Source organism: Carassius gibelio, chromosome B16 (genome assembly GCF_023724105.1).
Source record: "Carassius gibelio isolate Cgi1373 ecotype wild population from Czech Republic chromosome B16, carGib1.2-hapl.c, whole genome shotgun sequence".
Lineage (NCBI taxonomy): Eukaryota > Metazoa > Chordata > Actinopteri > Cypriniformes > Cyprinidae > Carassius > Carassius gibelio.
The window spans coordinates 23,567,800-23,585,337 of NC_068411.1; the positions used below are offsets into that span (position 1 = coordinate 23,567,800).

The window sequence follows — 17,538 nt, forward strand, 5'->3', positions numbered from 1 at the left end:
TTGCTGTGTTTTTGCTAGAACTCGCTAACCCCAGCTTTATGTTCATGTACTGTTTCAAATCCAGGCATTCATTTTGAGAATGATTTTATTTACTGAGCAAACTAACATTTGCATATTGCACTGAATTGCACAATGAACAATCTTCATAATTTACTCATATTGTTCCAAACCAAACTTTTTTTCTTCTGCAGAACACAAAAGAAGGTATTTAGAAGAATGCTTCGACTGTTTTTATCCATACAAAGAAAATCTACGGGGTAAAAAACCAAACAACATTTGATCCTATTGGCTTTCATTGAATGTTCTGTTCCACAAAATAATTAAAATTGGGCTGGTTTTTAGGGACTAAGGCATCCATGACAAACAATTGAATTCAGGTAGTCATTCAATAAGTTTAATGTTTTCTTACACAGTGTCTGTGGTGTTTAGCATAGAGTAGCATGTCATTCTTTACAGTGCAAAATCTAACAGAGACAGGACTGGGGCGTTGCATTACATTCGGCATGTGCTAGCAGTCAAAAATACCCCACTAGCAGGGCCTGCCGTCTGATACAAACATGCATTGCAAAAGTAAATGCAGCCTTTTGGAGTTTTACATAGAACCCACCGACAGGCCATCAGTGTTTCATCTGCATTCCTTGATGACATTATTGCTTTTGTCTATGATATTGGAAGATAAATCAGTACTTATTATACTTACTGAATAGGTATTGGTGGATACTTTGGATATTGAATCGGGATGGGGATTTGTTAGCATGTTGGGTCCCTTCCTTTGTTTAGGGAATTGTTTTGTTTATGTGTGCAGTGTAGGTTGTTAAGTATTGTACTTGTGCCATTGTTAAAAAATCTGTACACTTAGAAACAGTATAGAAACAACTAATTGAAAAGTGCCACAGGGTTGCCTGTCTATGTGAACTCCATGTTCCAAATGAAAGAACGTAAGAGGGTTCTAGCTACTTTATGCATCACAGGTGAGTTGAGGACGGGGTTCTGGGATGGTGTGAGCACCCATGGAGGCGTTCACATCTCCTCTGCGCACAACACCAGTGCTAACTCTGTTCTGTAGAGCTTGCCGCCATCAGACAGAGCCATGATGGCGCTCTTGTATGTCGGAATTTTGCTGACTTCTAGAACCTATGAAGAGATCAGAAGAGCATCTAAAAGAAGAGCATATAATTTATAATATATAATATACACGCACACACACACACGAAAGACAACTACACTTCATGGAATCTTCAATTCTTGTGGAATGCATGTCCCCACAGGCTTCCATAGTGCATTTCTATAAGTGCTAATTTTGTTTGTTTTTACAATCTGAGGGACTGAAGCTGTTATCTATGGTTTCTAAAGATTACTAGCTGAACTTGTACTGATCCCAGACAAATGCCTTTTAAGTAATAATAGTTATGTATGACAGTCATTTCTTCCTTTTTCTGTCCTCTAAAGTTGAGAATTTGCATGCAATCCACATGAAGCAGCAGGAGATTAGATTTCTCACTAGTATTGTCATTTACGAGTCCTCTTCAGGAAAAAAGTTTGTGCTCATCTTGAGCCTCAACTGAGAGTCAGAATACATCAACAGATCTCAGAAAATGAAAGCTTGAAACCTTGGATCAGCTGGGGGTTTAGATGCATACCTTGTTGTTTTTCAGACAAAGGTCTTTGAGGAGGGCGTCAAGCTCATTTTCGTCCATGTAACCGTTCCTGTCCTGAGAGAGGCGGAGAGCATAGTTAACATTAACGAGCACAGATGTGTGACAGCCACTGAGGAAACTCAGCGTCATGCCACTTTATCATCATTTCCTGTATTCTCTATTCAAACATTAGGGACGCCTCATGCAATGTTCTCTAGGGAGAGATTGGAAATCAGGGCATTAAGGATTGGTTTTGCACACAGAGTCAATGCAATGACATGCTGGGTCTCGGGGTGCTCATTTGGTGCTTTGAAGAAAAAACAGCCAGAGAAAGTGGGCCTGTAACATCCTTTAGATGGTCTCAGACATTTAGCCATGCTTCTGAAATATCAGTCTATGTACTATTTGGTTTAAAGGAAAACAACTCTTTTTATTCACCATCTTGACCTACCAAATGCTTTTGTTTTTATGTAATTTATATATATATATATATATATATATATATATATATATATATATTTTTTTTTTTTTTTTTTTACTTTTTAGGAACACAAAAGTAGATTTGATTCGATTAGATAATTTTTTTTTTAACTAATATATATATATATATACATGCATCATCAAATTACATATCTAAACATTAAAGGGATACTGACATTAATTAACCTCATGTTGTTCCAAACCTGTAAGGCCTTCATTATCTTCGGCAAGGGTCCTACCACGATCATGGTCTAGCATCATTTTACGAAGCAATACTTCAAAATAACAACTTTTTTCAACAATTCTTCTCTTCCTCATCCTGTATGCTGTGGTGCGCCAGTACCATGATGCATGCGCTTGCTTCAGCTTCATGATGCATGTGTGTGGATTTCAACGTTAGCAGCAGCATTATGCGCATGTGTTGTTTACATAATGTGGAAGCAAGAGCATGCGTTGTAATACTGTCTCCATGATGGCAGGGCAAGGAGGAGAAGAATTGTTGAATAGTCATTGTATTTATTTTCATTGTGCACAAGAAGTGTTCTTGTACAGTAGCTTCGTAAAATTATGATTGAACCCCTTATATCACAGAATATTTTACCGATGTCCTTGCCACATTTCTGGACCTTGATCGTATAAGGATCCTTGCTGTCCATGGCAGGGTCAGAGAGCCCTCGGATTTTATAAAAAAATATCTTAATTCGTGTTCCAAAGATGAACGAAGGTCTTAGAACATGAGGGTAATTAATGAAAGAGTTTTCATTTTGGGTGAACTATCCCTTTAAATTAAGAATAAGCTAATCAAGTAAGTCCATGTATTTTCATAATGTCTGAAAGATGGCCTTAAAATCATCTCTTATATTTCTTACATTTTTAGGAACACAAGTATTTTTTATTTATATTTTATGTTATTTTCACAGCTTTTGGACAAAACAATTAAAGTTTAGCAACCTGCGATTTCAAATATGCCTCATTGTCACACATTTTTTCTGTATTATTTTTATATATTGATATAATATTTTTGAGGTTAAATAATAACAAAATTAAACTTTTTCTATGAACTATTTTGTTTGAAAACAAGCTTCATTGTGATTGTTCAAGAGAATTAAAGCATTAATTTAGGAATAAGCCCATCAAGGAAGTCTGTGTATCTCTATAATATTTGTAAAGTGGCTTTAAATCGCCTCTTAATGACCTGATGAAAGAATGAGCTGGCCTGTTGCATTGTCCAAGAGCAAACAGTATGAGGCCAAACCACATGTCTGCTAAATGCAGACCAGCAGTCAGGGTGTCTGTAATGAAACGCCTCAGAGCTTTAAGCAGATGCTGCATCCTCTAATGCCGCATCATCGCTCTGTGTTTTCTAATAGCCCAAAAATGGCTATGTGTGCGTTTGAGCAGGTCTCCATGTAAGTTCGCAACCAGAACCTGCCAATCAATAAAGATCAGGAGTGCTGTCATCAGCAGTGAGGTATTTGCCCTATTCAGGGACACTGTAATACATTACAATGGAGCCAGGGCCAAACGATTCAGTGGTATTGGAGGTGATATCCAGAAAGAGCACTGTCTTTGCATACTAATGGCTGCTTTCCTCTGGTCTTATACAATTGGAGACACTCTGGCTGATCTATGCATGCTTGGTTATGCATAAAATCAACCAGTATTAGGTTTAGGCTTGAGGTATTTTAAAGGGGGGGTGAAATGCTCGTTTTCACTCAATATCCTGTTAATCTTGAGTACCTATAGAGTAGTACTGCATCCTTCATAACTCCAAAAAGTCTTTAGTGTTATTATATTCATAAGAGAAAGATAGTCTGTACCGATTTTTTCCGGAAAAACACGACCGGCTGGAGGCGTGACGTGTGGGCGGAGCTAAAGCATCACGAGCACCAGTAGGCTTTTGCGTTGAGAGCGTTTGGAAGTTGTGACTTTACCGTGAGGAAAAAAAAACATCATCCAAAACAAACCATGGCTAACAGTCAGATTCAGCCGTTTATTTATGATCCAGAATCAGATCCCGAGGCTGAAACTGAACGAGAGCAGCAGCAGCAACGACTCGCTCCGAGTGGGGCTCGAACCCGGGTCTCTGGCATGGGAGGGGACGCACTAACAAGGAGGAAGAGATATTTTAAGCAGTTTTACTCTCCGCCTGCGGTTCCAACACACGATCGTGACCCTTTTTCGTTGGGATTGCATCAACCTTAATAAATAAACGATACGCAAATCCGTCGTCAAACTGGGCCTTGTTTGTAAAACAAGCATCTTCGAAATGCAGGGAACAAACACTTGCACAACTCCGTTGATGCTCTGTAAAAATAAACTCCATCCACTGGTCCCTTAATGCTGTTTTTTTTTTTTTTTTGGTAATCTGTGCAGGGTTGTCTTGCCCTGGCAACCAAAAACACACTCCTTTTGTGACATTTCGCGACGCTCTCGCTCTGATCAGTGAATGCCTCTGCTCTAAGTGCTCTGCTATATGGGAGCACGCGCTCTACCGGCAGACGTGCCTTAGGACCCATATAAGGAAATTCCGCTCCATCTAACCTCACACAGAGCCATACTCGAAAAAAACTTTCCGAAACTTGTGACAAACCGGAAGGAGTATTTTTGGAACAGAAATGCTCCTTCAAACATACAACTTAATTTTTGAAACTTTGTCCATGTTTACCATGGGAATCCAACTCTTTAACAGTGTAAAAAACTCAGTATGCATGAAATAGCATTTCACCCCCCCCCCCCCCCCCCTTTAAGGCTGTCGGGCACAGAAGATTTTGATAATTAAATGATTTGACAGGGTGATTGATCAGTGCAAGAGACTTACCTGATCATATAATTCAAAAATCTTGTTGAACTCTTTTCTGGCCATTTTTACCCCCTGAGGAAAATATTTGTTCAGTTGTAGGTGGTTTAGGGCAAATCCAGTGCATTCATGGGTTCATTCCTAATGCTGACAAACCTGAAATTTGAGCAGAAAGTTCTCCTGGTCCGGTAACAGCCTGTTTAAAAAATAAGAGGTACTTGCCATTTTTATATCAAAGTTAATAGGGCATTGATGAATATTCATAACGAATTTGCAAGCTTACGAACCGTGCCATTTCTGACAGACATAATTTTCCATCCCTATTTGAATCAAAAATTTTCAGCTGTAAAAAAAAAACAAAAATTATTATTCTCTCAAGTGGCACGTTCTCAAGGTGATACTAAATGCACATTTTTGTTGGGCTGTGTAGTTCGCTCTGAGCTTACCGTAGTCAATGTGTACTCCTCTAATTTCTTCTCATCATATGGTTTTTTTGCCCTCTGAAGCAGGTCTTTCAAAAAATTCTGAAAAACATTATGTTGGTTTATACAGAGTCACTAAGAAGTTTGGGGTCAGTTAAATATTTTTTTACATTAATACTTTTTTAAGGATGTATTGTAAGGATGTTGAATATATTTTGAACAGTATCTTCTAAACCTTCAATGACAGAAATACTTTGAGGTCCGAGGTTGTTAACTGATACTAATCATTTCTGTTGAAGCCATCAGCCTGCATTATTTTAATTTATTTTCTAAATAGTCCTGTTCAGCATCAAGATTCCTGGAGAAAAAAAAAAACATGATTCTGCACAGAAATCTCCACTAATCAGAGAATCGCAACAAAAAAAACTGTACTTCTGTTAAGCACTGCAAATGACAAGAGTCAGTTTCTGTACACACTCAAGACTACCTAAATATTTGTATTTTTGCATAATATGCATTATTTTGCATAATATGCATATTTTACAAAGCTGAAATTTTGAAAGATGTCATTTTTAATTTGATCTTTTGCAATGCTTCATGTGATTTGTAATTCTTTTCCAAGTTAAAGCCTTGTACCTTTTGTCTTTGTCTGATTTCAAATGCTAATGTTGATTCACCTTGTAGGTAATTGGTTTAGGTCAGGGCTTATAACTATTAAACAAAAACTTTTCAGAATCCATATGGGGAAAAATACTTCCAGAACCAAGGCTGTTGGCATTTTTGCATTTTTTTTTTTTTGTAGAATATAACCAGTTTTGACCAATCAGCATCCATGACCGGAACTATCCATATTATGTTTTGTATAGTGGTGCTGTCTCCAAAATGCAGCGTCCATAATTCACAGAGCTCTCAGAATTTCGCTTTCCTGCTGGAGGTCCATTAGAAGGTCCAAAAGCAGTCCGGTGTTGACAGATTGCACTCATCAATTCACTGACTGTAAATCTGGCAGCTGTTCAAAGAAACCGCTCCCTATTTGAATTTAATTGCACAAATCCTCAGTGCTTCCTTTACTCAAGCCCCTTTGAGGGATGCAAATGGTTATTAGTGTTGGTCTCAAAATCAAATCTTTTGTTCTGTTTGTCGTCGTACCCTCCAGTACAAATGCTGGAGAAAGACCTAGAGCGCTGCTGACTTTTAAGAAGGAAACTCCAGAGTGGGTAATCCAGTATGGCTCATGATTGACCTCATGAATCACGCGCTTACATTTTAGAAGGTGAAGGTGCCTTCTGAGGAGATTTGCATCTTTAGTTTAATTGTGTGTTGTTAATTAGTTTACTCTGTCCTGAGTGATATGAAACAAGATCATAAAGAGATAATAGGATGGAATTGAACTTTAAGTATGCTGATCAGCAAGTCTGTGTGCCAAATGTGCTACTGATATACTCCCTGCCAAACCCAAAAGATGTTAACCCTCATGTCCATGTTCATCTGAGAGCTCTGAAGGCTAATTTAATGTCTTAACAAACAAACTTAACTTAAACTTAAGGAAAGGCATACTTAAAAATGTAAAATTCCTGACAATTTCCTCACCCCTTTTAGTTGGAACAGATTTGGTGAAATTTAGCCTTATCACCTGCAGCAAATGGGTGCCATCAGAATGAGAGCACAGCTGATTAAAATAAATCACACTAATCTACAAGTAATCCACAATCCATCAATTAATGTCTTGTGAAGCAAAAAGCTGTGAGTGAAACAAATCCACCATTAAAGCATTTCATCTTTGAACCATTGCTTCTGGCCAAAATAGCAATCCATAATCCATGATAACACTTAACATGATAATGATTGGTTGTGGATTGTTTTCGCTTGTAAACGGAGCATCATCTGTGCATATTTCTCTCCCAATTTAGACAAGATGACCTTTTCACTGAAGAAAGCAATGTAAAGGATTTTAGCTGGAAGCAACAGTTAGAACATCTTAATGATGGATTTATTACAAACACACAGCTTTTTACTTCACAGTATGTTTATTGATGGCCTGGAGTTTTGTGGATTACTTGTGGATTATTGTGATTTTTTTTTCCAGATGTTTGAATATGATGGCACCCATTCACTCCGGATGATTCATTGGTGAGCAAGTGATGTAATGCTACATTTCTCCAAATCTGTTCCAACTGAGAAACAAACTTACCTACATCTTGGATGGTCCATGGGTGAGTAATTTTTATGTTTTAATTGAATTTTATTTTATTTTAATTTTTTTTTGCAATGTTTTTCATTGTTGGTGAACTATTTCCATAATTGATACTTCATGACTCAAGTATATGAGAACAGATTATCAATGCAAAAGATGAGTCACTTTAATGCATTTTTTCATATTAAGATGCAGTATGTTACTTTGTTTTATTGTATTTTTCTATAACTTGTTTTTTGCTGAGGTCAAACTGTAAAGTACATGTTGACTTTTTTTTGTAAAATACAGGGTTAAAGGTGTAGTGTGGCCTGGTTTAGTCAGGGAAACACATATTTGAAGGGAAAACAACAGGATTAAAATTACTAGTATTATCTTTACTCCTACAGCACTGTTCCTCAACAAAGATGTTTTTTTGAAAGGTTAAAAGTTTGGGTCTCACCTTAAGTTCGTCAGCTTCGATGTATCCACTGTGATCAGCATCATAAGTTCTCCAAGCCTGGTGGAGAAATTAATAACATTAAACATTGGAATTGTTACAGAAAGCTGAAACTTATCTTCAGAATTTACATTTGTAAATGTCTATAAGATTTTACATAATATACTGTATATGTTTTTGAAAGAAGTCTGTTATACTGTTTGGTGAAAAATACATTAAATACAGTAATATTATGAAATATAACAATTTATTAAAAAATATTACAAAATTGTTTTCTATTTTAATATTTATGTTTAAAGCTGAATTTTCAGCAGCCATTTCTCCAGTCTTCAGTGTCACATGATCCTTCAGAAATAATTTTAATATGCTGATTTGGTGCTGTCATCGCTGTAATTATATTCTTCAAAGACATGCAGTGGTATGTTCAAGTTTGTATAAACCTCACCTGCATAAATTCTGCACAGGATTTCAGCTGTTGTCTGAAAAATAGCAAGAAGTTTTCCTCTGTTGGAAGGATTTGAGCCAGCTGTGAAAGACGTAAAATCAAAGATCAGGTAAACAAAATGAATGCATTTTTGATTCATGTAATGTGCATCAATTCCTATGGGCAAGACAAGTTGACTGTCAGCTATGAAGAGATGTCAATTTAAGAAATGTCTGCTGGGTCTGAGGATATCTGCTCAGTGATAGCATCTCTAAAATGATTCTCCCCGAGAGCCGCTGACAGCTGCATCGATGGCTGTAAATCCAAACGCGTTCACTCCTCTGAACAGGTTACACATTCAGGATTCTGGACTTCATAAGTGATTCTGTTTTCATAACCGATGCTTTGATTGTCAGAAGTGGCTCATGGTACTTTTGTTGGATGAAAGCATTTCATAAATGAACAACCGGTAAATCAACAGCACATGAGCTGAATACTGGATTGTGTCAAGATGCCAAACCTTTTTAATTTTGGAACCTAAACCCTGCCAGACAAAATTGCTTGTGCCAGCCATTTGGACAGTAAAAAAAATATATATATTATTTTAATTCCATAGCATAGGGGGTTTTAGCTTTCTTACCTCAATGATACCTATTTTTCCATCAGCATTTTGCTCATATTTCTCCACAAAGGCCTTCATTTTGTCTGTTAGTTCCTGGGGAAAAAATAAAATAATTTAACAAGCAGGCATTCTATAGAGTAATTTTTTTTAAGGCATTTTAGCAAAACAAGTACAGTTTGCTGCAGATTTCAGTGGCTATAATCAAGCTTCCTTCTAAAATCCATTGATGTGTAAGAACAAATACCCGCAGACAGATGGGATGTGCTGCTATCTTCAGCCCTCATTGCACAATGCTGATTGTGTTTTCATACTGCTTTTGATACAGATGAGAGGAGTTCTCATTCCTCAAAAATAAAAAATAAAAAATGCCCATCTTGGTATAGGACACAGAGCAGTGACTGTGCAGAAATCACTAAAATGTAAAACACCTCAGTTCATTCACATGATGGGGTAATGGTTTCGATGAAAGTTGGGTCCAGACTCCAGAGTTTGCTTCAAGCACCAATAAAATGCAACCCACCATGTTTTTTTTCTAAACTTTCGCCTGTTTACCAAGAGTTATTTGTCTTACTACAGTTTCATTGAGAATCAATAGGGTGACTGAGAGGCATATCCTCAAGCAGGCATCTCTGAGAGGGCATGGCACTGATGTAGGGCAGAATTCTAAACTGAGTGTATACTGTTTCCAATATGATATGGAAAGTTTTAAAAGATTTTTTATTTAATTTGATTTATTCTTTATTTTTACTCAGTATTTATTGTGGCTTATAATTAAAAATATTTATATTTCTCATATGTAATATATATATATATACCATTATATATAAAATCCATAGAAAAACATTACCAATTACCAGTACATTTTCCATTAAAATTGACACAACACAATGCATGATTCCAAATCGACCTGAAAACAATAAATGTATTTGCTCTCTGTATCCATTAGCCAAACATTTCTGAACCGTTGATGGTATCTATAATGTTTGGCACCATGATTAATGGCTTTACAGTGATTTCTGAAACTCTTTTCTGTTTAATACACAGAGGATTCCGTGTGATTGGCCGAAAAGACCCAGTGATGAATTGTACAACCATCCTGGAATCTAGATAAGTGACAAAAACTCCAAATGTTTCTGCTTTAGCTGATATGACAGTGAAGAAAGGATCAAATCAAAACATAATTTAAAAGAACTGGAGGAAAATTCAACTGAAATAGTTTAGGTTGAGTGGCCCTCTTTTAGAGAAGGATGAACACAGTGAATTTCAATTAACCTTATTTGTGTGAATTAAAAACACTTGACTGATAGTGTATGTGTGTGTGTGTGTGTGTGTATATATAGTTTAGAAATATTCATCTAAAACTTTAGAGTTGTCTGGACAAGCACTTTCATATGGAGCAATGTTGTTGATTTGTTCAATGTTTGTCAGCTCCCAGCATGCATTGCAGCATGAATAAATTATGCGGTTAATCAAGGATTATTGTTTTGTTGCTTGCTGTCTTTATGCTGCTGTTAATTTTTTTGTCATCAGTTATTTGTCGGCTCATATTTTTACTCATTCGATGTTTGTAGATTGTCACCATTATTGAGGTTTGTGCGTTGAGTTCCATGTACATCTAAGATTACATTTTCAGTATGCTTTATTTGAGAGTATTAGGTGAACAGTGCTGAAGTACGGTAAGCAGAGATGTACAAGATTAAATGAGTCTTAAAGTTTGAAAAAATTAAATTGTTATATGCAGAGGCCCATGAGAGACATTCAGGGAGCAGAAAAGCACAGCACAACATCATCAGAGGTGTGAAATGACCCAGTGGCTGCTTTTCCTCAGTCCTGTCACAGTCCATCACTTCCTCTTTACGCCTAATAGGGCTGTAACTCAATGACATGGGAATCTCAATAAAGTACAGCAACTGGACACAACCTCGAGAACAACATGGAGGACAAGGAAGTCACTGTTTTAAAATGTCAGACCAGCTGCACACCTGTATATTTGGATCTTGCTGGCAAAATATGAAATGGTGTGATGGTAGAGGTTAAAAATCAGTGCTGGTAAATGCTTGTTTGTGTAAAAGGTTGAGTTTTACCTATTAGCCCATGGTGATTGATACTCTAACCACCAAACTGGTTCAAAAAGCCTCTTTAGTCAAAATGGAAATTTAGAATTAGCAATGCATTCTATCAGATTTTATTGAACAACATACACTGTATTGGCAAAAGTATTGGGACACCCCAATCTCACTGTTAAAAACCTTATGATATTATGATCAATGATATTATAGGTAATTGTGTGCTTCTAATTAAAAAAAAACACATTCTAGATTTATACTCATGGAAATTATAAAGTAGTCAAATCTGTTCCTTAGAAGGGGTGACCCAATACTTTTTGCAATATGTGTATATTGGTAATATTTTTATATTTTCAGTGCACATTTTATTAATTCATGTTTTTATTATTTTTTGTAGTCATTAATGATGGCCTTTTCACCTTTTTGTTTTGGCAACAACCAATCAACATTATCAATATGTTTTATTAACATAATAATTGGTTAAGTTTGAATTTTATTTTATTTTATTTTATTATCAATATGTTTTTTTATTTATTTATATATGTATTTATTGTCTCAAAACATTTCAGTTGTTCCCTTGACCAGACATTTTCAGTCCTTTACTTCCAAGGGTCACTGAGCAACTGCCATTGTTCCCATTAAGAGCAAGCCTTGAGACCTTGAGCATGATACCAAACCCGGGTTGCTCATGGAGGACTGCTAAATGACTACGTACTCTGACCTTCCTGAAGGTACAACTCAATACTTCACATTTGTTAATATGATGTTCATTGCAGTCATTTAGTTCATTCCCAGCCCTTATAAATGTCATTTGCTTGACAGTTTCAGCATGTGCATTTTCCAGACAAGAACAAACCCTCATTCGTACCAGTAATGAGTTTCATCCAAGGTCATTCCACTACATTAAGTCTGCACGCAGTTCTCTTCATGAGGCTTACGTTCATCTTTTTTTTCAACACAACATTTGCTGTTCTTTATAGATAACAGCATAACTAGCAGATTGCAACTACAAAGGATGGTAGAGTTATTGTAAAACAAATGCAAATGAGAATTTATTTTCTATGAAGCAAATGAGGGGAGGAGCCAGCAGCAGATGTACATGGACCCAGATGGGGAGACAGACTGACTCTAACGTGCTGACTGAGACAAAGTCTCTGTCCTCTGTTCTCTATCAGAGCTTTAACAGGTCAATATCTTCTCAAAAGGTCACATAGATAAAGTATAATTTTACTGAAGCAAAATGAGATTCATTTAGATGACCTGTGACCATGACCAACACCATGATTAGCAGATATTATTTTGTTGAGTTGCAGTGATGCCTGATGCAAAATTATTTTTCAGTGTTAACAAAGTTATTGTATATATATATATATATATATATATATATATATATATATATATATATATATATATATATATATTTTCTTTTCTTTTTTTCAATAATTCATTCATTCGCATTTTCAAACTCCTCTACAACTAAAATAATTCAGGGAAACTGAATTTAGCAATTTTCTTGCAATCTGCTTCCGTATCCTTAAAGTATCAAACAAAAATGAATCAGATTAAAAAAACATCTAGACAAGAGTTTTTCCAGATTACAGCAAAATTTAGACAAGAATATTCTTTATTCTATAGTCTTAAAACCCAGCAATTGGGTTGTTTTGACCCAGCGGATGGGTTACACCAGAAGGTTGAGTTAAACATTTAACCCAACTGCTGGGTCAAAACAACAGTTGCTGGGTTTTTCCGTATTTATCCTAGCATTTAACTTGTATGTTTATATATTATAAATGTAATAAATTGCATTTTGCAATTTTTTTCTTCTATAAAACAATACAGTTTTTTTATTTTATAGTTTTTTTTAATTCAATTTAGTGATTTTTTCGAGAAATAGTTTTTTGCTTGTTCCCCAATAACAGATTATGTATACTGTGCTTATTATTATATTGCATTATCAACACAATATCTCCTTGGGATATTTCACATATATAGTCTGATGCTTATATACCAATATGCAGCAGAAGACTGAAGAAAACTGTGACTTACCAATCCTGCTTGTTTTCGAGCTTGCTGAAGTTCTTTGATAAAATTCTGCAACTCCTTCCCCTCGATATATCCATTACCTAAGAGCATTTACACCCCAAATCAACACAACACAGATGAGACGTGCTTTCATCAGTCAGCCAAAAAAGTGTATTTGAAAACCATCTGAAATGACTAACAATCTATCTCTTCACATTTTCACATCCTCACAGGTTAATGACTGTCTGTTAGGTAAGATAAATTAGACAAACAATTTTAACCAAACTTTTGGAAACCAGTTGCAAAGCAGGTGGCAAGGATAATCCCAATTTTTTTTTTCTTCCCAAAAAATGTTTCAGTTCATGAAATCCACAGAATAAGGAAAGAAATTACCATCGTTGTCATAATGATGGAATATATCCAGGAACTGAGAGGCTGAGATCTCTACTCCTTGCAGGTAGGCGTTTGCCATGTTTTCTCCGTGTGTCAGGCGCTGATGCTTTGAGAACGATGCTGTGAGAATGGCTCTAGGATGTCTCCAGTATTTAAGGGAATTTCCGCCCTCCCCTCAGATGATGGCAAACGCGCAGCGCACCTCTGTCTCCGCGCGCCGCAGGTAGCGCGCGCACTGCTGAGCTACACAGATGTGAGACGCATTTAAATCAGGACTTCTTTCTGCGCGGATGTCACATACTCCAATTTGTATTGTTATTTGTTTCAGCATTATGTTAATTTCAACAATGCTTTCTGTAACGTGGTCAAGATAGCCAGCGCGCCTTTTATTTTATTTTTTTTTTATGTGGTGCAAAATGATCAGAGTATTCATTACATTTTATTTTGCAATAATTTCCGATACTACGTTAAGGCATGATATACTTGCACGTCACATATTTCAGAAAAGGTTTTGTGGTTTATAAAAAAAAAAAAAAACTAAAAAAAAGTATTTTGAGGCGACTTGAATCTGGACAGATATCGTGACTGACTGACACTTCCTTCATATCTTCACGCAGGCTAAAAATCTAGAAAATGTTCAACAGTGCTTTAAAATGATTCTTGTTCAGAATCTGCAAAGTTAAACTTTGCAGTTCCCAGACACAGGGCTTTGGAAAGCACCACTAATAGCTTGGCCTTCACAATTCAGAGACTTCATCATCCAGAAGGACAAACTTTTCTGTATGTTGTGTGTATGTGCCTTGTGTAATAAATTATCTAATAATGCTGAACTCATGGAATTAATTTTCCCTTTGCCTCTACTGACATCATTCCCTGTTCAGTGTTCTTGTCAGTTTTCTCTTGTTTACAGAACATTAATTCATAAAAAAATGAGCAATGACCCATGAGATAATTGCTCTCCATATGTTAATTAATGAGGCTCTGCCCAGATAATGACGGCTGGGTCTCTGGTCCTCTGTCACGACATCCTGCCTGGCAGGTAGGCAGGCGGACAGATAGATGGACAGTTCACCACACACAGCCACCCTCATGCAATTAGAAACTTCCCCGTTAGTCTGGCAGAGTGGGTAAAATGAGCTTAAATTAGACTGCATGGTGCTAATGGTGCGTCCAGATATTATCACAACACACCGTTGGAGTTTCTTAGCGCTCTATGTGATATATATTTGTGGTGTCGGCCACTATTTGCTGTATAGACACACAGATGGGTTGGCTGACAGTTGTAGTGTGAACCGAGGCCATTATGAAACACTCCTGCAGAGCATTGTTGTGAGGAGCTTGCATCACACCGTAGCAAGTAAACAGTGGCACCTGCACATTTAAACAACTACACCTCAGATGCTGAGATATACACCATATGCAATCAGAGTTGTAGTATCCTAGCAATCAGAGTAATTGTAAACTGATTTCAGAAGTTCAGCTTCACTATGCCATAGAACTGTTCTATATATATATATGCAGTATCATACGAGAAAGAGTGCAATATGGTAAATAAGCACAGCTGTGACTTTTGCATAAAGGAACAAGGCCATAATTAATCACAAATGTGCTGATATACTGTAGATCCATATCATAATCCTGCTTGTGTGATAAAAATTCAAGTCCATTTTTGTGGTCTGCGTAACTTTTTATAGTTAATATAGAAGCACATCTTGAAAACTTTCCTTATAAAAAGATGCCTTAGTGTATGTTATTCATGGAAGAACAATTTATCCATTAAGCTGATCACTGTTGAGCAACCATTGGGAAATGAGGAGCCATTTGTGTTATTATTTTTGGTTTGTCTTGATCACTCATACGCCAATTTTAAATTATCTCTTACTTGCAAATTTGACTTTGGTTTTTCATTATAGAAATGTCTTCACTGAAATAATTGTTATATGAAAACTGCTTACATTCATGTTTTCCAATGATTTGCATCTCACTCAGCCATTTACAAAGTAATTCAACTTTGTTCCCCAGTTAATTGGCAGCTATTTTTAGGAAGTCTGATTGCAGCCAATCTTCGCCTGGACGTACGACAGTAAGAAAGTACTTTTTGTCCCTCAGATCCTGAAGATGCAGCAAACAGCTGAGGTCTATCAGCAACCACACAGACATTTTGTCCTGGGTATTGTGGAGGAACACCTTTTAACTGTAGTGGCATTTGTGGGGAAATAGCAAGTCTGGATTTCTCTGATTATACCACAATAAGCCATTTCGTCCTTGCTAATGTATGTGGAGCTTAAATGGTCGAAGTTCAGCCTTATGTTCAGTGAGAGATTTAACAGTCTGAAAAGAGTTTCAAGATCTGCCTTTCTAGCAGAACTTTCAAAGACCTAAAGACTGTTCAGAGGGGACAAGTATTTCATGCTGACTCCAAAAAAACAGGAATGCGTATGTCTGCATTTAAATGATTTTGGGCCAGGCAAACTTTTGGTTTCTGTACTTGACATTCAAAGAAAATCAAAGAAGGTTATCCCCGCAACACCAACACAGTCAAAACTTCAATAAAGTAAAAATCAATTTTATTGATAAGAATACTCATTATAAGATGGTGCTAATTAGAAGAATGACTTTTTGACCCATAGAGTTACATCTTAGAAGAGCAAAAATGAAAGTTTTTATCAGTTTAAGGGTCGTTCAAAATAGTTTGCCCCAAGTTATGGAAACTAGCTCATAAACACATGGAAAAAAAAACAGCACCTGCATATCCTAAACCACTTATCTATATATAATATGAATGAGATTTTCTGTTTTATTGGAAATTGATTTAAAACATTCATGGTTCATGATGAATTGAAAATTAATCTATGTCAATACACTCATGATAACAGAAAACTCGGTTGCACTATATTTTACAGTATGTGTACTAACATGTACTTATAGTGTACTCACAGTGTATTTATCTAAGAACGTTCTGGTAATACAAGGTAACTACATGGGGTAGGGTTAGGTTTAGGGGTAGGTTCAGGGTTAGTACCTAGTTATTACATAGTTATTGTAATTACTATAATAAGTACATAGTATGTACATGAGGAACAGGACTGTAAAATAAAGTGCTACCGAAAACTCAATGGTGCAATAACAAACGGGTATAAGAATTATGAGAAAATGCTAAATACATAATTAAAGGGTCATGAACATGTCTTTATTATGTTGTACTGTTCTCTGGGGTCTCCTTATAATGTTAGATTTTTACATCAAAAAACATCATCATTTATAAATAATAGGCTATTTTCTGTCCTGTCTTCGACCCCCCCTCATCAGAATGCTCAGTTTGAATAGGCGTGGCTGATTGTAGGCTCTAAAGTAAACGCCCACTGCTATGATTGGCTAAAGGTTGTGTATGTTTAACTACATCCTTCATAGATGGACGCTGCTGTGATTTAGGTCAAAAATGAATAAGTACTTAGTAAGTAAATATCAAATGATCACATTGGTGCAACATAAATGTTGGATACAGTATAGCTGGCAAAACTTTGTATTTTAGTTTCTTGTTCCTTATTCCTTGTTTTTAAACAAATCCACGGTTAAAATAAAGTGAACAAATGACCAAGTTCTTACATGTGTAGTCTGGAACTTTATTTATTAAAAATAAAGTTCATCCACTTTTTCCTAATGTTGGGATCAGAAGAAAGGCAATTCAAAGACCAATGCACAACTTGGCACTGCACAGTGTCTTGTTGTATTCTGAACGATTTTAATATTTGGTTTCAGCATTGACCTGCATTCACCTGTAGTTATTTACAGTACATACAGTACAGACCAAAAGTTTGGACACACCTTCTCATTCAAAGAGTTTTCTTTATTTTCATGACTATGAAAATTGTAGAGTTACACTGAAGGCATCAAAACTATGAATTAACACATGTGGAATTATATATGGAATTATATACATAACAAAAAAGTGAGAGACAACTGAAAATGTGTCATATTCTAGGTTCTTCAAAGTAGCCAGCTTTTGCTTTGATTACTGCTTTGCACACTCTTGACATTCTCT

At 36.2% G+C, this 17,538-nt stretch overlaps 1 protein-coding gene across 1 annotated transcript; it reads right to left on the reverse strand.

Moving 5' to 3' along the window:
* Positions 1-372: 372 nt before the first annotated feature.
* LOC127974500 (calbindin-like) lies at positions 373-13,604 on the reverse strand. Its single transcript, XM_052577836.1, has 11 exons — positions 13,497-13,604; positions 13,128-13,204; positions 9,034-9,108; positions 8,415-8,495; positions 7,973-8,029; positions 5,364-5,441; positions 5,205-5,260; positions 5,074-5,113; positions 4,939-4,992; positions 1,641-1,712; positions 373-1,134 (listed from the first exon to the last, which is right to left on the reverse strand). The coding sequence occupies exons 1-11, from the start codon at positions 13,573-13,575 to the stop codon at positions 1,021-1,023; spliced, it is 783 nt and encodes a 260-aa protein (XP_052433796.1). The 5' UTR covers positions 13,576-13,604; the 3' UTR covers positions 373-1,020.
* Between the last annotated feature and the right edge of the window lie 3,934 nt (positions 13,605-17,538).

What these genes read in the sequence shown, in the direction of transcription:
- LOC127974500 (XM_052577836.1), bottom strand. Translation starts at nt 13,575, where the DNA reads ATGGCAAACGCCTACCTGCAAGGAGTAGAGATCTCAGCCTCTCAGTTC. An exon ending in CCTGTGCAGAATTTATGCAG is followed by an intron (nt 8,030 to 8,414) that starts GTGAGGTTTATA and finishes TTTCTCCACCAG; the next exon opens with GCTTGGAGAACTTATGATGC. An exon ending in AGGAGTACACATTGACTACG is followed by an intron (nt 5,261 to 5,363) that starts GTAAGCTCAGAG and finishes TTTTTTTTACAG; the next exon opens with CTGAAAATTTTTGATTCAAA.